A 21578-nucleotide genomic window follows, 5' to 3' on the forward strand; every position below is an offset into this window, starting at 1 on the left:
GATCATGGTACATTCCTGGCTTTAGCGCATCTGAGGATATTTGGGAAATATCTTGGGTCAACTATGCAAAATATGCTCCCCATTATTTAAAAAAAGGACTTGTAAATTACTCTCTGGTACCAAGCTGAGCCCTTTGAGATGTAAGATAAACACACATACAAAATCTATTATGGTGTAAATTAGTTTTTGATCTCAAACTGTAAAGACTTTTGGGGTAATGAATTCATAGAAATTGCTTTTGTTGCACAGCTCTGCTTTACAAATTTTCTACTGAAGTGCTTGATTTTATTGGGAAACCTATGGATTGAAGACAGAAATTCACATCTTTCCATTCAAGACTAGAAAATGTGCATCTCTAGAAACAAATTACTTGCTCGTCATTAAAGCCACAAAACTTCAGTAACATCACTCAGGAGATAAAATCTACAAAACAATAAAATATCCCTTCTTGCATTCAAGCATCTTATTCACACTTTAAATTCAAGAACAGACACAAAAATGACGATCCAACACACCTCTTAAAATAAAAATGGTTTATTCTCTTTTAATATAGCTTTTGTTCTATCCATAGCTGAAAAGAGCCTGTATGCCACTCAGTGCTAATATGTGGAATTGGATCTCTGGTCACCACAGCATTGTACTGATGAACAGAGGCTGGCTTGATGCTAATCCAACGACAGTCCTTCTGCTCACTTTAAAAACAGGTTGGAGTGATGAGGGAAGGAGGGCTAGATTTCAGACAAGTTTTCTGTAACTTGATGTAAATTCCCTGGGCTTGGGAGAACTTTAATCAGTGTTTTTATATGCTGCAAAATTGACATCCTGCTCCAGTATGGCTATTGATGTGGAGGCAGAGATCTCTGCCACGAAAAGGTCACAAGTTGAGGTAATGAAGATACTCCTAGGAGAGGATTGCAAAAACGGAGAATTAGGCTTGATATTTACAGACTATTAGCAGGACTGTAACACAATTTTTAAGATAGTGTAGAATTTCAACATGAATGCAAAGCTATTGCAATAATCAGAGGAGTTCAATAATTTTAATTCATTGTCATTTTCAGAGACTCAAATGAAATTGGACCCAAGATACTGAATAATAAAATCTAAAGCAAGTTGCTAATTGTCTTTAGTTTTGCTGCATTAAATTTAGACTTCAATAACTGAACCATAAATAACTTGTATCTCTATAAACACAATACCTTAAAGATCTTCTTATAACATCAAAAGGAAGTCCCTATATTGATTTTATGTTATTTTTCTTTGTTATTTGAAAATTTTAGCTTTAGTTTATCCTAGCTGGCTTCTTGTTACTAAGCCCTATTTAGTTGGTGGTGATAGTTCAGATGTGTTATTACCACCCTCTGGCGAGAGCAAAATGTTACAACATCCTTAGCTTTTTTAATACATAACATTAAGTCTGCTCCTTAGGCAAGCAGCGCAAAATAAACAAAGCTTATGTCCAAAATAGTAACACTTCATAAATCTTGTCAATGACCTTACAATAGTTGTACAGTATTGAACAGAGAACATGGTTTTATGTTTGTTTAGATATCAATAAAGACTGTTTGGCTGTGCTGTGGTGAAACTTAACAGCACTAATCAGTCTGCTTCAAAGTTCCACTTTTTAGCAAGAAAATTGGATGTGTACTATTAGCGTGGTTTTGTCTGGCCACGAATATCAGCTAAAAGGTAATCAATTACAAGAGAGAGATAATTTTAAATCCTAGTAATACTGTATCGTGACTTGGAGTATTGTGAAGGATCTAGTGCCCAACCCCGCAATATGTAGGCTACTATTTAAACTGTTACCACTTCTTTTGAAAAACAGTATTTTGATTTTAGTGAGTCCAATTGTAATCTCGTCATCTCTGCCATGTAATTGCTATATAGGGGATATCCCAACTCACACAAGTCATTTGTGTTTTCAATTCAATGTGTATTGTAAAAATCAAACTAGATATTGATAACTCGTGAGCAGCCATAGCAGCAAGTTCTCAGTGTCTCCAGGAATGAATGCTTACCTGCTCTCTCGTCATCATGTTGCATTCGAGCTGCTTATTGCCTTTGTGCCGTCTGTATTGGCATTAGCCTGTTCTTTCACCACAGGATCTGAGAGGAAAAACAGTTATTGTTATTATTATTATTATCATTATTATAATATATAAGATAAATCTTTAACATTTTTGAGCTTCTAATCAAGTAATCATCTATTAGAGATTTAGTTTGGCTTATTAGCCATAATTCAACAATGTTTTTCTTTTGGTAGCTAGTGGGTCAACCCTGCTGTTACCGGGATTCTGTGAGCTCCTTATAAGTTTTCAAAGAAAAGTACTGGTTTGGGAGATTTATTTAAGCTGCTTAACTTTTTATAATTTTAATATTTATGGGAAACTCAGGACGTAATGTTGAGGACCTTTGCATGACAAGGAAAAACAAGACTTGTTAAGTCAAAAAGAATAGTTGGTGATGTTTGGTAATGCTTTAAGATTGAAGATTTTTACACAATCATTTCATATAGTGCCAAGTTACTGGTCATTGTCTTTCATGCAAAAATAGCAGATCGTGTGCAGAAAGTACTGACAGAAGTATGGGTGCTGCATGGCCTCGGCCGCTGTCAGTCTCTGCTGATGGTCATAGCGCAGCAGCTTGTCGAGCAGGTCCAGAGCCTCTGGACTCACCAGGTGCTGGTTTTCTGTCTGGATGAACTGCTCCCAACGCTTTCGTGTTTGTCTAGACACACAAATCCACACTTCTAAAGTTAAAACTTCAACAACAGGTTGCGGTGATGATATTAAATGTTGAGAGATTTTGTTTGGAATTGGACTGTCCAGATGCTAGAGACACTCACTGTCCCAGCAGGTCTTTGAAGCGAGTGTCCAGTTCTATGTGATACTTGTGCAGGTAGCCAAAGAGCTCGTCGGTGCCAAGAACCTTAGCAATACGAACCAGCTGTAAAAAGATGGTGTCCAGTGTTTACAAACATCTTATCAAATCAAGAAATCCTCAGTATCAATTCATTAAAATAAATTGCAAATTTTCAGACCATTACACTACAGTGTTGTTGTTATTATCATGCAAAGGTGGTCAAGCCAAAGAATGACAGAAGATTCGTTCATTTAGAATTTTACCTGGTCATAGTTGTCTTGACCGTGGAAAAACGGTTCCTTCAAAAAAATCATGCTGGCCAACATACAGCCAAGGCTCCACATGTCTAAACTATAGTCATACATCTGGGAAAAAAAAGAGAACAAATAAAACATACTATATTAACTATAACAGTAGGAACACAGTGGTGCAAAAACATAATCTGTAAGTGTCAGTAAACAACTTAAAGGAGGTACCTGATAGTCCACTAGCAGCTCTGGGCCTTTGAAATAACGGGAGGCAACTCTAACGTTGTATTCCTGAGCTGGATGGTAGAATTCTGCCAAACCCCAATCTATAAGACGCAGCTGCCACAGACACAAAACACTTTTAACTACATAGTTTATATTACAACATAAAAATCAATTGACTACTCCACCTGTATGAATTAGTTCGGATATGAAATGCTTCATATAGTGTTTTGCAAAACAATTATTTTGGTTTTCTTTTAGGGTCAATAGTGGATATAATGCTGAGTAAGGTCATTTCTACAGCAGTACCTTTCTCAGCTGGTGGTCGATCATTACATTGTGAGGCTTCACATCCCTGTGCATGATCCCCATACTGTGACAGTAGTCCAGAGCCTCAAACAAAAGACAGGCACATGTCTTCACACCATCCATAAACGTTCAAAATATCTGCTGTCATTTTCATGGATATTTTGACAGTCTTTGTTATTCTATCACAAAGAATATTCTTAGTAATAGAAAATACTTTGCTACAATGCTGACTTGGATACACAGCATGAATAAGTAAATTATAGATGCATTCAAATATGTGGTTACAGAAGTGTAGATTGTAGGAGAAAACATTTTAGTAATGCCACATAAACAGCCACATAAACGACTGGAACATTTGATGACAAATGCCAGTAAATAAACCGCATCTACATGGATACTTTTTATCAAGAATCCCCAGCTCATTGTGGTGGCTTGAGGCCAAATGTTGAAGACCTCTCCATTAACTAGATAAAAGTTATAAACTTAAATCAGTTCAGTTATCAAACAGATATGAGTTCAGTTCATACTTCAGTCCATGTGACAAATGGATTTTTTGATATCCAGCAGCCATGCAGAAACTTATTTTTTTAATCGCTCTCACCTTTCAATATCATTAAAACAAACTAAAAAGCCATACAGTAATGTAAGAAGATATAATTACCTTGAGAAGCTCATACATGTAGTAACGGATATCATAGTCTGTTAGCTTCTGGTAAAGCTCCTGTGGAAGATGTAGGGCACATGTAGAGTGTTTGAAAACATAAAGCAAGTCGTTCAGCTGGTCTGAATAAATTTACAGCCATAACTGAAGGGTTATGCGTGTTATTAAGAATGAATATAAATGCATTTGCATGAATGGTAGTTCTGCATTTATGACCTCGGCCAAACTTAGGTACCTTAAAATCTGTGTTATTGATGCACTCAAAGACAAGCGCTGGTGTTCTGGACTGCAAAGAGAGGACAACACAAGGCTTAACTAAGGAGAACAGCAGGAAGGTGAAGATCATTATAACTGCATTGAACACACAGACACACATATACATACACGCACACACTAACACAGTTAAAAGCATGACTGGATTACAGCTGTTGGCATGCCCACATGCAGCAAAGTGAGCATTGGATTCACTCACCACCGGATCTTTGACTGTGTCAACCAGGCGAATGATGTTGGTTCCGCCGCGCAAGTTTTCAAGAATTTTGATTTCCCGCTTGATTTTCTTCTTCTTAACAGGCTGTCAGACAATAAAGTAATTCAAGTTATCTTAATAGCTTTAGAACTAGCTGTGACTCGTTCCAGTAGACTTAGAAAAAGAAGATTTGTTGCACGTAATCATCTACAGCGCAAAGTAATTACATAATTATGTTGGAAAAGTTTTTACAGACATTAAGATCAGAATTACATTACCATCGATATATATGGGGAATCTTAGCTGAATTGTCATAAAACTGGCAAAAGGTAATAGGAAGATGTAAATTGTTCCACCATACAGTCAAGCAATGGGTGCTTTGTTGTGGGTGGTGCTATTTCTGAAGGTCATCCTCTATACCAACTAGAAGAGGGTACAATGCTAATTATGTTTTAAAAATACAGGGGAGACAACGGAGCCTGTATAACAGGAGCCCAGAAGGGAAATGTCACACATACTAAAAAAGGATTTAATGTTGCTGTTTTAATCTTTTTAACCACATCATGGCATGGTACATGCTACCTCTACAAAATTCTTTCTCACAATTTTTAGATTTTATAATAAGTTATCTGTTAACTATACAAAATCTAATGTCACAAAAAGGCCTTTTGCAAATACACAAATTTGTAAGGTCAAATGAAAAATTAACTGAAAATTCAAAATTAATCCATATTTTGATTTTAATGAGCTGGGGTTTGCCTGAGAATCAAACACCAAGAATATTATAAAACCGTCAAAATTTTTAAAACAGATATGTAAATGTATTTCACAATTATTCTTAAGGAGTACATTTAATGGGATTCAACATCATATAGCATCAGTAAATCACCAACTTGCCTCTTCAAAAAACAAAACATAAAATTAATTACAGTTATCCAATTCAAAAAAAAAAATCAAACCTATTAAAAGGAAAATGTAACATTTGACATCATAAATTCACATGATGAAAACAGCAATGCTGTGTTAACATTTTTTTTAAATGTATTTGGAAGATTTATTTTTATTTATTTCTTTGATGGTGGCATGCTTGTGTTACATGTCTGGCAAGACATTTCATATCTAAGCAGACAATATGATTAGAAATTAAATGAGACTGGAGAGGCTCATATAGAAAAAGAAGAAAGCAAAACAAGTACATATAGGACTCACCTTGAGGATTTTCACCACCACTTTCTCATTGTTGGTCACATTTATGGCCTCAAAGACTTCACTGTACTTCCCTCTGCCTAGTTTACGCACCAACTGATAGTTATCCTGATTGCTGTTGACAATAAGTAGAAGCACATAGCAACAGCAAAAGACAAAAAAGATCACTGCGCATGCAAATCAAAATCTGTTAATTGTTATATTTGTGTCATGTCTAAAAAACATGAAACTTCAGAGTAGATTAAAATGTATTCAGCCCACTCCCAATTTTGTGACACCATAATGCTTGTGATTTAAAATGTACCTCCAGTTAGGCACATGTGCATCATAGTCCCAGTATTCTCTGTTCTTCTGTGTGTTGACATCGGTGTACACCCGTGCCTTGCTGCTGGCCGGTGTGGATCCGGGCATCGCTAGCCTAGAGGCTCCGTGTCGAAGACTTTCACCTTCCGCTGAATATTTCTTGGCCCGGTACTGGAAAGCAGCACACCCACTCTCTAGAATATTAGGCTGCAAGACTCTTGTGCCGTGCTTACCATTGGCTTTGGCTGCTTGTGCCCTCTGATGAGAGGCGTCAGGCCAATCTGACGCAGCTGTTGTGCAGACAGAAAGAGCTACAATGACAGAGTGTGCGATGCCCCTGAGCAGGATATTAGGCAGGATGGGATGAAGACCCGCCAGCTGCAGGGATACAGGACACAAGATAGGACAAGCTGAAGCAGAGAGGACTAAGGCAGATATTATGTAACGGCAATGTTGGCCTCTAGGCAGCATCAAACCAGGTCCACCTCAAAAAACACTACAAACATGTAATATAGGTCAAATGAAGGCTGGACGGAAGCAGTGAAATTTCAGAAAAGACTAATCCTCACCTATAAAGACCAATTCTAGTGGTTATCTATCATTGTCATGGTAAAACACAGTATTAGGCTGTTTTGTTTTTATTGTACAACCAGCAGTCTATTATCACAAACCATAAAATACAGATACTAATTCTAACATCGATGTAGAAGAAGTAAAGGAATATGATAATGATTTTGCAAAAATGAACTCACATCATTTGTAAATTATCACAATAAAATGCTGCTAGAGAGTGATAAGAGATTCTAGCGATTAGCTGGATGGTAGCAGCTAATGTCAAGTCATTATAGATGTATATTTGGACAAAACAAGGATGCAACTGGTCAAAGCACTTGAAAAGTGATGTAAATGTTTTTCCAACTTCTTCTATGGGTGTTTGTGTGCCATTAAAGTGACACCACAGCATTCTATATGCCTCCCCTTGTGACATCACAGAAAATGAACTTCCCTAATATGACATCAATATTAGTCCACCCACTAAACATATCCCACATTCCTCCAGTCAAGACAAAAGGTTCCGTCTGACTGCCCTGTTGCTACTTAAACCCCAACCAGAACCTTTCTTACGAATGCAGATGCATTTTCTGAGGTCAGTTCTATCAGCCATTTACCCAGGGTCTACAGAATAATTTGTGTCTCCATCCTGTCAATTTAACTTGAATTACACACAGACCTTAGAGACCATGACTGAGAGAAGCAGCAATGGAAAAGTAATATGACAGTTATTTTGCTTGAAGCCATTTCTTTATTCTGTTTGTAAAAACAAAAATGCTGGACTGACTCTGAAGTTCAAAGTCATCAGCTGTTCTACTATTAGTTAATCTGACTTACTTTCTGTGATTTCTTACTGGTTTTAAGTGAAATCTTCAGAAAGAGCAAGATGTGTTGAGTAACTTCAAGGAGCTAAGATTAAAAATTTTACCAAGACATAAAGGATTCCTTCCCATAAATAATAATATAATTGACAAACTCTCACACAAGAAGATGACTGATGAAAACTTTGCAAGAAACCCTCTGATGTCTGCAAAAACATTTTCTTTCCCATGAATCAATTACTTGTCATTGATGTATTATACCAAAATTAATATTTTTATTATTTTATCTGTGAGCGATTACAAGTGGCTGTAAAGGCATTTTACAAATATCATATCAGTATTGTGTTATTGACCCGTAAACAGTATTTTTAATGTTTTTTAATGTGAAATTAAATGTTGGGATGCAGACTGTGTGGCCTGGAAATTTAACATTTTAATTTGGATACTGTATTACCTTTAAAGTATATAATTTCAGTCATTCAAGTTTCTTTTTAGGTTTTTGATTTCTTAATGGAAAAGATAAAATTTTTATTTAGTATTTATTTATAAATAACTTGGGGATGATTTAAGGTCTTTAAGCATTTGATTATTTTAAGTTAAATTTTCTCTTAAAATGTCTAACTTCCATTTACTGGTGGTATGTTCCTATTATTGTGAAATGAAACAAATTATGTAAGGGGGAAGCACCTTGATGCTGATAGCAAAATAATGTACCAAATTCTTTATCAAAATGAATAAAATTATATCACATGACCGATATCATTACCATTCCAATTACGGTAACAACAAAGGGCACCAAATTAAAGATGTCTGCAGCAGTTACCACCTAGGATGGATTTCAGGTCAACTGGCAGAAATGACTCATAATGCAACATAATCTAACAATAAACTAACAATATAGTGTTCAGGTCATGCAAACAGCCACAGAAAAAGAACAGCGACAGCTACACACATGCTTGAATTCAAGCATTGATATTTTAACAGTGAGTGAAGAAATATGGATGGGGGAGGACAAATAAATAAATAAATAGCTGAGAACCAACCATAGTTTTTTTGTAAGCCAGTCTTAGACACGCTTCCCTCACCTCTCTGAACAAGCTGAGGTTAACTGCAAAGCAGCCTCAACTGCTTGACCTTAACTTTATTGATTCTATTTTCTTGGTTGGTCCTTATTGGTTCATGTGGTTCAAGTGTGATAGTAGACATCATCCACAACGTAAATGACACTTGCTTTTTTTAAACACCCCAGTATTCACCCTGAAAGGATGTCTTAAGATTGTCATATCAATGTCAATCATAGGGAAAGTCTATTTACTATAATCAGAGTCAGGCAATTATTTTGAGGCAATGTCTTTGTTACTGTTTTAATTTCTTGGATGTCCAGGCACTTTGATGCAGATTTCCTGCATATCCATGTTTAATTTTGAACTGATTTTCACAAAATTTCTTGGTAATTTCATAGACATTTGAGCACTATTTGGAATAATGGTTTGTTATTTGGTTAAAACAAGATAAATGAATTTAAAAAAAGCTGCTTCTGATGTATACTTGTGTCAAACTGGAGATGATTATTAATGGTGGTTTCCAAATATTTAGAAAACCAGCATGCAGATTTGCTGAGAAAATTAATTTGGCTACCATTCACTTAATAAAATATATTAACAAAGAGATTATCCATACCTGGATGCAAATGTTAAGATTATGGAACACAATTGTATCATAGAAATTAATGATATAATATCACATTTAAATGTACTGAGAAACCACCCAGCATGATGATTTACAATAATGTAATTATCAAAATGAAAAGGCCAATTTTACTGCACATCACTGGACCTATGCGTCCAGCTGTCGCTATACAGTGAAAACTGGACTCAGTAGATTTGGTAGAAGCAGTGAAAATTCGGTCCCATTTATGAAACCAATGTTAAGTAAGTACAAACACTGGAGAGGCCATTTAAGAATTTTTACTCCCACTAGTTTGAGTGTTGGCTAAAAACACTGTATTTTAGCTCCATAACCATTGGAGGCTAAAAACTGGACGGCGGACAGAACATACAGCGCCGTCATATTTAATGGAAAGAGTCAGTTTCGTCAAATCAATTACACCCAGGTCTAAAGATGGCATGGATATCGATTAGATATCGGATAAATGATAGATGTTTTTTTTCACAACCCACCATTATTATTATTTTCACCTAAACTGAGACGAGTTGACTTGACGCATCTCCTGCTACACCAGAACCCGTTTGGGAGCGCTAGCATAATTTTACGATCATTTACACACTTAGCTAACAAGTTGCGGTGACCCAACGTTAGCTTTAAAAACAAATCAGAAAAAATAGAAATTACTTCGCATTCATACAACAACACTGCATACGTGTGTTTGAACTGACAAAGTCTGTTCTGAATTCATGTAAGATTTATGGCTCTTTCTGAAATGTAAAATCAATAAACGGGCTAAAGTTAGCCGGCTAACCTCGTCGTAGAAATGTTGACTCCGCCCGACATCTACGTTAGCGTTAGCTTGTTACCAGCAGCACTTTTTCCTCCAGAACAGCAACGTGATGCAACCAGGAGTACAGTTCCAGATAATGTATGTAAAATTCTCACAATTATTAATTTGGTAAGTTTGTCATGTGGGTGATGGTGGTGGTGGTACCTCAAGCAGGGATGGTCTTTCCCTTTTTCAGTAAACATCAACCGGAAGTAAACCGGTCAGCTCGGTGACCTGAAAATCTATTAAATGTCAAGAAATATGAAGTAATGGTAAAAAAAATGGAAATTAATAAATTTTGACACCAGGCTTCACTTGACACATAGAGTAAAAAAGAAAAATATAATTAAAAATCGTGCGTTAGAATGGATTTTACAGCATTTTCATTTTATTCATTGTATACTGAACAACCTGAACACCGCCCAATGTCACTAAATCGATGTATGCAATTCAACGGAGAATGAGGTACAAAAATAAAAACAAAAACATGGGTCGGTTGATATAAGCGAGATCGTGTAACGCCAACAAAGACGAGATCTTCATTTCGTTGTTCCATGGATTCCAATCTAAAGTGTGATTTTGTGGTTTTATTGAATCAAGATAACCTTTACATTAATCGAGGACCTACCGCAACGTTTGACGAGACCAAATATGGGATTTGTTTCGGTCAAAATTGTTTTTTGTCTTTCCGTAAGTAAACGTGTTAAAAACTTCAGTTTGGACTGAATTAGATCGCCTGCCTGACCGCTTTGTATAGGAACTTCAGTAAGTGTTTCGTCCATTGATTGAGAAAATACAGAAATTCATAGTTAATGTATTTCATGATTGTTTTGAGTTTGTCATTTATCAAGACTCGTTTTTTTTTAGCATTGCTCTGCTACGTGAACATCATTCGGTGTGTGCCATGGGTTAGATGCCAAGAACATCATGCAATCTCTACAGTCCTATCAAATAATCATTTTGCACGTTGGTTTGCAAATAATCTTTTGTACGTTGTTCAAGATTTGTGTTTAGACGGTTTTTTTTTGTAAAAACGTCTATAGAAAATGAATGTGCAGCTATTAAACTAATACACTAGTACACAAAGTAAAGTGTTGTTTTCCACAGGAAACACTGAGGTATTGTACCTTCAGCAACAAATGCTTGGACAACTGAATTTGTCAATAATAATTCTACAAAGTACTTTTCATAATGTTTTTTTTATTTGTCTGTGTACAGTATGAACAATTTATATTTATTTGTTGAAAATCCAATGCATTATTCCACATTTTCACTTAATCCTCTTCTGGGTTTGCAGTGGACTCATCAAGACCTCCACTGTGGCACATCCACAGCGTATGTGTGCCCCACCCCACATCAGTTTCCTAATGTGTTTCCCTTTGTCCATTAGTTTTAAAATTCCAAATACCTTCCTTTAAATATACTGAAAATATTGTACAGAATATAGAAATCCACACAGTAAACTAGATTACACACATTTCAACTGTATCCTCTGCATAAACCAACACACATTTTCCAACTTTGAGGCTTAATCAAAGTAATCTGTTGTATGGGAAGTCTGGACAAAGATTAAGCCAGAATCCTGTGAGGATATTTCAAGATCGGTTCTTCGTTAAAAAAAAAAAAAAAAAAAAAACTCTCAGGTCTATGGTACAGTAACTAGTTAGTGTGTGGCAAGTGAGCAATATAATTGGAAGTTTGTCAGAATAAGCTTTGTGATAATCTGATTTGTAATCAAACTAAAGTGCTTGCAAAATGCAGCAAGCTCATTCATGGTGAATACAAAAGCAGGTAACATAAGCACTATACAGTTTTCAATGTTTACATGAGCGCATACACACAATCTTTAATATAACAGAGTAGACTATGCCATTAATCAGTAGTCATAAATATTACATTGTGCATGTTCTATTGCACATGTCAAGTGTTCATATGACATAATAGGTATGGGTTAGTTACCTACAGATGTCTTTTGTTTTCATACAAAGATGCAACAAACACAGTTTCCATGAGACACAAGCTGTACAATTTTTACACCACTTGCTTTTTCCTTCCTCTTAGAATATTTTCCTAAATGAACCAAACCTATTATACAACAGTGATATTAAAAAGTGATAAATATTCATGCACAAACAGATACTACCTAAAGTCTAATGTGAAAAGATACTGTTGCACAGGCTGGGCGCTGTGTGAGGATGGGAGGGTCTTTGCTATACTGGACATGAGATCAATGCAACACAAATTGAGTGATGGGTTAAAAAAAGGCACATGGATTTCAAATGAGTTTACACATGATCACATATATCTCACAGCTGTATGAAAGTTCTTGCTTCTTTCTCAGCAACAGTCACAAACAATCACATGCAACCACAAAATAAATCCCACACTCAACACTGAACAAAATCATGATCTTCCCATGTTACATTACAAGCCTTTCCCCCCTCAGTTTTTCAAGTCTTTACCCCGATTTCAATGCACAAGGGATACTAGTCTATGAATATAAGTTGTTTACTTTCACTCAGAGGATGAGGATTTGATTCTTAATACTATTGATCCTATAAAAAATATTAAATATAATTAACAGGTGGATGTTAGAACCTATAGTTGGGAAAATGGAGGCTGGCACATGTTGATTTGAGGGCAAAAGTCACATTTGATGTGCTGCTCATGGGATGCAGGGAGCTTCAGGGAAACTTTCACCTTCAGCAGTGTGCTGAACTGTGTGCTCCTGCAATGCAGTGAGGTCAACAAAACGCTCACCACACCATACACACTTAAACTGCGTTTCCCTGGAGTGCACACTCTGATGCTTGGCCAGATGCTCGCGCTGTTTGAAACTCTTGTCACAGCTGGCACACTTAAAAGGTTTCTCCCCAGTGTGAACACGACGATGACGCTGTAGCTCAGAGGAGTACCTGAAGCGCTTTTCACAATCAGGACATTTCAGTGGCTTCTCGCGGGTTGGGTCGCACCGATGTTGGACAAACTCCGAGGAAGAAACAAAGCGCTTATCGCACAAGGAGCATTTCAATGGCTTCTCTGTGCAGTGAGTGTTTTGATGGCGCTGCAGTGTTGAATTCTTTTTGTAACCTTTGCCACACACATCACACTTGTAGGGCTTTTCTACTTCCCCACCACATTTGTGCCGTAACAGTTCTCCTGATTGGCTGAAAGATTTCTGGCAGGATGCACACTTAAACAAACTTTCCATACCATGCACCTGCTGGTGATAAAGCAGGTGGGACGGTTGGAGAAATCCCTTATCACACAGGTTACATTTGAAAGGACGATCAGCTGGATTTTTATGAGTGCGTCGATGGCGTACGAGAGCATACTGCTGCTTGAAGCTCATCTGGCATTCCTCACACTGGAAAGGTCGTTCCTCTGAGTGGGTGCGCTCATGCTGCCGCAGGTCAGACGGACGCTTAAAGCTCTTTCCACATGAACCACAGCGGAAGGGCCTCTCTCCTTCCGGTTGGCATTGGTGGTGGAGGAGTTCCGAAGACTCCTTAAAGTGCATTTCACACAAATTGCACTTAAATAGGTGCTCACCCGAATGAGCATACATGTGCCGCACAAGGTGAGAGCGGTGCTTAAAACTCTTCTCACACACAGCACATTTATATGGCCGCTCAGAGCTGTGTGTACGCTGGTGGTGCGCTAGATGTGAGGACTGGCTGAAGCTTTTATCACATGTGTCACATTTGTATGGCTTTTCACCTGTGTGTACCCTCTCATGGCGGGTCAACTCTGACAAATGCCGAAAAGATTTGTGGCACACTGAGCACTTATATGGCCTGTCTGGTGCAGAGGCCTCAAATGTAGGTGGGGACGAGGCACTGATTGCTGCACCACCACCAGATGTCTCACCAGTGGAGGGCTGCTGGGGGTTGGCAGCAGAAGAGGTCGGGGTGACATTTCCTGATCCTGGCCGGTACGTTTTCTCACAGATGGAGCACTTCATTGGGTTGTTGCCATTGCCATGCGAGTTATGATGCTGGGCCAGCGATGTAAGCAATGAGAACCCCATCTTGCACACACCACACACAAAAGGTTTCTGCTCCACCTGCACACATTGATGCTCTAAAAGGTCTGTGGCCTGGCTGAAGATCTTCATACACTGTGTACACTGGAAGGACCGGTCTTGGGTAACCATGCACTGGTGTTCATGAGGGTTAGCCAGGTGAGATATGTCATGACCACAGGCTCCACATTTATGTCCTCTCTCTCCTCCCACCTGTAAGGAGGGCTGTTGGCCTTGCACACCATGCTGCTGGCTATGCTGGGGTTGCTGCAGAGAGGAATCTGGCTGAAGAACTACTCCATATACTGTGCAGCCCAGAGTGTTGTCAGTGGCCTGTGGGAGTGTGTGCACTACAGAAGGAGGAGCCACTGCATGCTGCTGCTGTTGCTGCTGCCACGCCTCCGTCATCTTTCCACTTTGCATGTAAGGATTCAGAGCCCAGGAGATAAGTGGGTTTCCAGTGTCAAACTAAGGTGGGATGTTGTTTAAGTAATGGCAATCTGAACACTGTGAGGCCAATTGCCTTAATAGTATTTACATGCGTCTCTTGAGATTGCTGTGGAACCCTGGAGGAAAAAAAAAGATGAACAGAAGATTTTTTTAAATTTTAACAAAATACATTACTTTCCACATCGATCAACTGAAACTGTGATGCGGAGAATGAGTATTCAAGCTAAAAAAAGTACTCCATATGCATAAAATGCCTTTAAAAGATGTTGGCACTATTTAATTTTGGTGGGTGTATTTATTTCTTTGAACAAACGAGTGTTAGTATACAACAATCGTTTTGGGGAGGTCAAACCCACTAGCATAGATGTGAATGTGAAGTAGTGATACATCATTGTTCCCAAACAGGTCAATTCAATGGCTGGTGTTATCCGTAATGCATGTGCACAGCCGAAAATGAGCCTGAACGACACTCTGCAATAACAGGGTGACATACATTCAAAGCAAAACTGGGCTTAGGCTATTTCCTGGGACAATTTGTTAGACACGTAATGTTAATGATACAATCTTAGTATGTGTTAGTCATGCATGTTATTTGTTGTTCAGTGTAACACTGCTTCATAGCTCAGTGTACTACCAAGATATCGTGTTATTACGGCACAAAATAAAACAATTTCAGTACCAGTATTTTGCTAGCCCAGCCCGGAATACGTTCGTTAGCTGCGGCTAACTGCTAATCGCTAGTTACGGCTAACGTTACTAAACAACTGGACTTCCTTCGCGATTACGGCCGGCTAACCTACATTAAATTAAATTGAAGACATATGTCATGATATGAACCACACATAACACCAACAGACAGGCCAACAACGCGAAAGCGCTCGGAGCAGAGGCTATAAGCTATCGAGCCTTCGCCTGAAATGCCGCTTAAAAAAAGGCCACAATAACGTTGACTGGTAAACGATACATAGGAACCTCAACTGAAAACGGACCCCGAATTAAACTAGGCCTCCGCGGAGCTGCAGCGGAAAATGCACATCCTGCAACTGAGCCTGTAAAAGTAGCAAAGACCACAAAACACAAATAGCACTTCGTCCTGACGTACCCAAGCAGTTTAAAGGTGGCTGTGGCTGCCGCTGTAAGTATGGAGCCGACAACCTTCGGTATATTTTGGAGTCGGAGGACCGGCGGTGGAGGGGATGCGGTTGAAACCAGACGCCATCCTCCTGCAGATGAACGGACACCGGAAGCCGCCACGCAGCGAGCTGCTACCGCTCAGAGGTTGCTCCTACAGCAGTTTCAAGTTAGGGAAGCACCGGGAAGCCCGAAAACGGTCCAGGGGACGATATATCGTAGTCGGAGTTTGACGGAGAGGAATTCAATAAAACACAAAGACCAAGCGGATATATCGGAAAATGTATTTCCACAACACAACAGTAGGGGGGAGTGTGTCACACACTCAGATCACAAATCAGGATGCAAGGATATGGACAGGGGATTACAGTAATAATTATACATCCATGAAATTATTTTATATAACCGTATTTCAAGTACGTTAGGTAATGCAATGTCGGAGGGAGGGGGCAGTCTCTCGCCTGAGCCAGCCTCAGGGGTGCAACACAGGTCGGTGTCTGCCCGAGCCCATCCAAGCCCAGATAAATTCAAAGGGTTGCGTCGGGAAGGGCATCTGGCATAAAACTTGTGCCGAGACCAAACATGCAAATTTAACCCAAGAATCTCGTGCCGGATTGGTCGAGACTCGGATTAACAGCGACCCCCATTGGTGCTGATAACCTACAGGGTACCTGTGGAAATTGGGCTACTGTGGGTCGAGGAAGGCGAGGAGGACGCAGAGAGACAAGAGGGACTGAGAGTTGGGACTTTGAATATTAGGACTATGTCAGGAAAAGGTAGATAGTTGGTTGACATGATGCAGAGAAGGAAGGTGTGTCCAGGCGACCAGGTGGAAAGGTAGGGTAAATTCTTAGAAGCAGGTTTTAAATTGTACCATTGTGATACTGACAGGAAGAGGAATGGAGTAGGAGTTATCTTGAAGGAGGGGTTTGAGAGGAATGTTCTGGGGTGAAAAGAATGTCAGATAGACTTATAAGTCTGAAACTGGAAATTGAAGGTGGGATGCTCAATGTTGTTAGTGGCTATGCCCCGCAGGGGGCATGTGAGTTAGAGGAGAAGGAGAAGTTAGATGAAGTGATTCATAATATCCTCAGAGATGAGAGAGTGGTAATTGGTGCAAACTTCAATGGACATGTTGGTGCAGGCAATAGAGATGACGTAGAAGTGATAGGCAATTTGGTATCCAGGATAGAAACACAGAGGGACAGATGGTGGTAGACTTTGCAAAAAGGATGGAATGGCTGTAGTGAATACTTTTTTCCAGAAAAGACAGGAACATAGGTTAACTTATAAGAGTGGAGGTAGGAGCACGCAGGTAGACTACATCTTGTATAGATGAGATACCGGTAATCTGAAAGAGATCGGTGACTGCAAAGTAGTTGTAGGTGAGAACGTAGCCGGACAGCATCAGATGGTGGTTTGTAGGATGACTGGTGACAAGGAAGATGAAGAGGACAAAGGCAGAACAGAAGACAAAGTGGTGGAAGCTGAAAAGGGAGGAGTGTTGTATGGTTTTCAGGGAGGAGTTGGAAAAGGCTCATGGTGGTCAGGGAGAGCTGCCGGATGACTGGACAGCTACAGCTAACGTGATCAGGGAGACAGGTAGGAGAGTACTTGTTGTGTTGTCTGGAAGGAAAGTAGATAAGGAGACCTAGTGGTGGAATGAGGAAGTGCAGGAGAGTATACAGAGAAAGCAGTTAGCAAACAAGAAATGGGACACTGAGGGGACTGAAGAAGACAGACACGAGTTCAGGTAGATACAGCGTAAGGCAAAGACAGAGGTAGTAAAAGCAAAACAAAGGTTGTACGATGACTTGTATGCTCGATTGAACAGTAGGGGGGAGAGAATGACTTACACAGATTTGCAAAACAGAGAGACAGAGATGGAAAGGATGTACAGCAGGTCCGGGTGATTAAGGATAGAGTAGGAAATGCACTGACAGATGCTTGAAGAGTGATGGGAAGATGGAAGGAGTGCTTTTGGCTAGATTATTCTACAGGATAGATTCAACATTACAGAGAGTGAGAAGATGCCTGAGGAATGGAGAACAAGTGTAATGGTGCCCATTTCTAAGAATAAGGGGGATGTGCAGAATTGCGGTAAACAGGGATAAAAAGGGATAAAGTTGATGAGCTATACAATGAAGTTATGGGGAAAAGTATTGGAAACTAGACTGAGAGCAGAAGTCAGAATTTGTGAGCAGCAGTATGGCTTCATGCCTAGACAGAGTACGACAGATGCAATATTTGCTTTGAGAATGCTAGCGAGGAACTCTGGTGTTGTGTCAGGAAGTCTTGAGTGGCAGAGAAGTATGTTAGACTGGTGCAGGACATGTATGCTAGTTGTGAGACAGTGGTGTGGTGTGGTGTGGTGTATGTGTAACGGAGAAGTTCAAGGTGTAGGTGGAACTTCGTCAGGGATCAGCTCTGACCCCCTACTTGTTTGCAGTGGTGATGGACAGGCTGACAGATGAGGTTAGACAGAAATCTCCATGGACCATGATATTTGCGGATGACACTGTAATCTGTAGTGAGAGGTGTTAAGAAAAATATTGAGAGGAGAGGAATGAAGGTTAGTGGCAGCAAGACAATATATGTGTGTGAATGAGAGGAACGTGGGAGGAATGGTGAGGCTGCAGGGAGTGGAGATCAAGAAGTTGGAGGATTTCAAATACTTAGGGTCAATTGTCCAGAGCAACGAAGAGTGTGAAAAGAGGTGAAGAGACAGGTTCAAGCAGGTAGGAATGGTAGGAGAAAAATGTCAGGGGTACTATGCGATAGCAGACTATTAGCCAGAATGAAAGGAACAGTGTACAAGACAGTGGTGAGACCAGCGATGTTGTTTGGTCTAGAAACAGTTACAATGACGAAAAGACAGGGGGCAGCGCTAGGGGTCACAGAGATGTTGAGATTCTCTTTGGGAGAGATGAAGATGGATAGGATCAGGAGTCAGTCCATCAGAGGGACAGAAAATGTTAGATGTTTTGGAGAGAAGGTCAGAGAAGCCAGACTGAGATTGTTGGGTCACGCACAGAAAATGGATAATGAATATATTGGTAGACGGATGGTGGAATTGATGCTGCCAGGCAGGAGGTCTAGAGGGAGACTAAAGAGAAGATTTATGGATGTAGTAAGAGAGGATATGAAGGTGTGAGAGAGGAGGATACAGACAATAGGGTTAGATGGAGAAAGGTGATTCGCTGTGGCGACCCCTGAAGAGCAAAGCTGAAAGGAAAAGAAGAAGATTTCAAGTTCATTAGATCATATTTAAATAACTCACAAACATTTTTTGGCTCTAATAAATATTTTTTATGACGTGGTATCAATTTTCAGACTGTCCCATTTCATTTCAAAGATAAAGCCTGTGCTGACTGACTCTTAAGCTTGCTGGGGTTTAACCTAATTGGAAAACAAAAAAAAAGAGAAGGGGCGGGGGATGATAATTGTTTGACACATTTACAATAAGCTGTAAAAATTGGATGTGATTTAAAAAGCCTGAGTACTGATGTCATGTCAGATTTCTCCCGAACCAGCATCAGACTAATATAAGAATGACGTTTTTCCTGAATATAATAATATTTCCTCTGTAATGTTACCCAGCCGCAATAATCAAATTGAAATTATATAGATAATTTCAATCGTATTTTCTGGTCAATTACAGTCCTTACTTTGTACTTCGGATATAACAGTAGCAGTTGAGTATATATTCTCTCCCATGTTATCATGTTATTTAACATTTTATAACTTTTTCATCCGTGCCTTTTTGAGTGTTCCCTTAGTCTCCCTTTTTTCCTGATGTTTGAAATTCACTGTGTTGGTGCAAAATTACTGATGAAGATGTTGAGGTTTTCTTTGGGTGAGATAAAGATGGATAGGATCAGGAATTAGTCCATCAGAGGGACATAAAATGTTAGATGTTCTGGAGAGAAGGTCAGAGAAGCCAGACTGAGATGGTTCGGTCATGTACAGAGAAGGAATAGTGAATATATTGGGAGACAGATGCTAGAATTGGAACTGCCAGGCAGGAGGTCTCGAGGAAGACCAAAGAGAAGATTTATGGACGTAGTGAGAGAGGATATAAAGGTAGTTGGTGTGAAAGAGGAGGATACAGAGAATAGGGTTAAATGGAGAAGGATGATTTGCTCTGAAGACCCCTGAAGGGAAAAGCCGAAAGGAAAAGAAGGAGAAGAAGACTTTGAAAGCATACAATTCAGGTCTCTGTAAACTATTTCCTCATCATTTCCTATATTTTCTGATAATAAAAGCACAACAATTGTCTCACCAATGACAATTTTCTACCGATGTTAAAGGCAAAGTTACAGTGCCTGATTGACTAAGACAGCAGCAAAACCAAAATTCAAATGTATAATGAGTGTCACTACAATGTCTTTTCATGCATATTTTTTCCCTAAACTTAAATACAAATATGTCAGAAATTTGCTGCCAACCATGACTGAAGAACAAGGTGATAAATAATTAAAAACAAATAAAAACAAAACATGATATTTCTAAGCCCATTCAAAAAATATAGACACATAACATATTTGATTATTGTTGAAAATGACTATTGAAGTTTGTTTTTCAATCATCTTGATAAATTTTTCAAATAAATAAATTAATCATACTTCTATTTAGAACATGGCAAGGGCATGTATTCACACCTTACGTTCTGAATTTAAAAAGAATTTAATTAAACTATTTCAGAATTCACATAGAAAAACCAAAAACAGGTCTTCTATTTTAAAAATATTAACAATTGACGAATCTTAATTAATCATTCAGTGTTTGCGGGTTGCAAGATCATTACTTGACCTTTTTTTGGTTATTGATCACAGTTTTAAGTAAAACGTTGCTGACTGAGCAGATTTTTATAGATGACCAATCTATCTATCTATCTATCTATCTATCTATCTATCTATCTATCTATCTATCTATCTATCTATCTATCTATCTATCTATCTATCTATCTATCTATCTATCTATCTATCTATCTATCTATCTATCTATCTATCTATCTATTAATGTACAAATTGCATGAATGCTCCCATACATTCACTCACTCGGACACCATTGGTGTTATTACTGCGCTGTTACTAATGCAAGTATTGCTGTTGTTTGCTGCTCTCAACTTTTGATCATGTTTATACTGTTTATACTGCTTATACATATTGTTACATTATTTAGGTGCAACTTAATATAAGCCCTCACTGTTTATATATACTGTTAACGCTGTTTGTTGTTTCTTCGTAGATCTTCTATTTTTGATAACTTTTCTTGCACTGTCCACTTTCTGCTAAGAAGGGTATAAATTTCCCCACCGTAGGACTATTCTATTCTATTCTATTCTATTCTATTCTATTCTATTCTATTCTATTAACTACTAAATCATAGTTCAAACAATGGTATGTTGACATTCAGCTGTGCATTTTTGGAGCTAAAAAATACAGATTTAGATTAATAACAACTTACTGATCGGAGACTTCAACCTTTCATGTCAGTATTTCTAAAAATCCTGGATGCTGCCCCTGCATGATCTTTCAGAACTGTCACTTTAAGAAAAAAAACAAAACAAGAACAAAAAAAATCCCTGAAAATTGAAACAATTTTTTATACATACACATAGATGTGAGCAATTCATCAACATATATCAAATTTTTCCAAGTGGGATTTTTCTTTCATTTTTTTGTTAACATCCACACACAGATGTATGTTTAGTAAACATAACTCATGTTTATTTTTTTCAAAGCTTAATGATTTCCTAGAGACTGCTTCGAGTAACTAGCTTCAGTCTGCTGCCTTTTGACAAGCATTTGATCATTG

General features: G+C 38.6%; 2 protein-coding genes across 4 annotated transcripts; both read right to left on the minus strand.

Moving 5' to 3' along the window:
• Nucleotides 1–518: 518 nt before the first annotated feature.
• On the minus strand, nt 519–10365 carry LOC147235705 (casein kinase II subunit alpha'-like). Of its 3 annotated transcripts, none has more exons than XM_086143890.1 (13): nt 10319–10365; nt 6285–6661; nt 5984–6095; nt 4778–4879; nt 4541–4591; nt 4306–4365; nt 3645–3728; nt 3342–3452; nt 3129–3230; nt 2849–2949; nt 2582–2730; nt 2022–2109; nt 519–901 (listed from the first exon to the last, which is right to left on the minus strand). In XM_086143890.1, the coding sequence occupies exons 2-12, from the start codon at nt 6389–6391 to the stop codon at nt 2036–2038; spliced, it is 1053 nt and encodes a 350-aa protein (XP_086000016.1). In that variant the 5' UTR covers nt 6392–6661; nt 10319–10365; the 3' UTR covers nt 519–901; nt 2022–2035. The 3 variants fall into 3 exon arrangements, with proteins under 3 accessions (XP_086000016.1, XP_086000015.1, XP_086000017.1); XM_086143889.1 differs by having other exon boundaries at nt 10136–10357; XM_086143891.1 differs by lacking the exon at nt 4541–4591 and having other exon boundaries at nt 10136–10354.
• A 439-nt stretch (nt 10366–10804) lies between these two features.
• On the minus strand, nt 10805–16035 carry LOC147235706 (uncharacterized). The gene is made up of 2 exons (XM_086143893.1): nt 15730–16035; nt 10805–14743 (listed from the first exon to the last, which is right to left on the minus strand). The coding sequence occupies exon 2, from the start codon at nt 14598–14600 to the stop codon at nt 12819–12821; it is 1782 nt and encodes a 593-aa protein (XP_086000019.1). The 5' UTR covers nt 14601–14743; nt 15730–16035; the 3' UTR covers nt 10805–12818.
• Between the last annotated feature and the right edge of the window lie 5543 nt (nt 16036–21578).

The sequence above is a fragment of the Fistularia commersonii genome, chromosome 3 (genome assembly GCF_037954325.1).
Source record: "Fistularia commersonii isolate RoL2024-O1a breed Wild chromosome 3, RoL_Fcom_v1.0, whole genome shotgun sequence".
Classification (NCBI taxonomy): domain Eukaryota; kingdom Metazoa; phylum Chordata; class Actinopteri; order Syngnathiformes; family Fistulariidae; genus Fistularia; species Fistularia commersonii.

What these genes read in the sequence shown, in the direction of transcription:
- LOC147235705 (XM_086143890.1), bottom strand. Translation starts at nt 6,391, where the DNA reads ATGCCCGGATCCACACCGGCCAGCAGCAAGGCACGGGTGTACACCGAT. An exon ending in GCACATGTGCCTAACTGGAG is followed by an intron (nt 6,096 to 6,284) that starts GTACATTTTAAA and finishes TATTGTCAACAG; the next exon opens with CAATCAGGATAACTATCAGT. An exon ending in GTCAAGACAACTATGACCAG is followed by an intron (nt 2,950 to 3,128) that starts GTAAAATTCTAA and finishes ATCTTTTTACAG; the next exon opens with CTGGTTCGTATTGCTAAGGT.
- LOC147235706 (XM_086143893.1), bottom strand. Translation starts at nt 14,600, where the DNA reads ATGCAAAGTGGAAAGATGACGGAGGCGTGGCAGCAGCAACAGCAGCAG.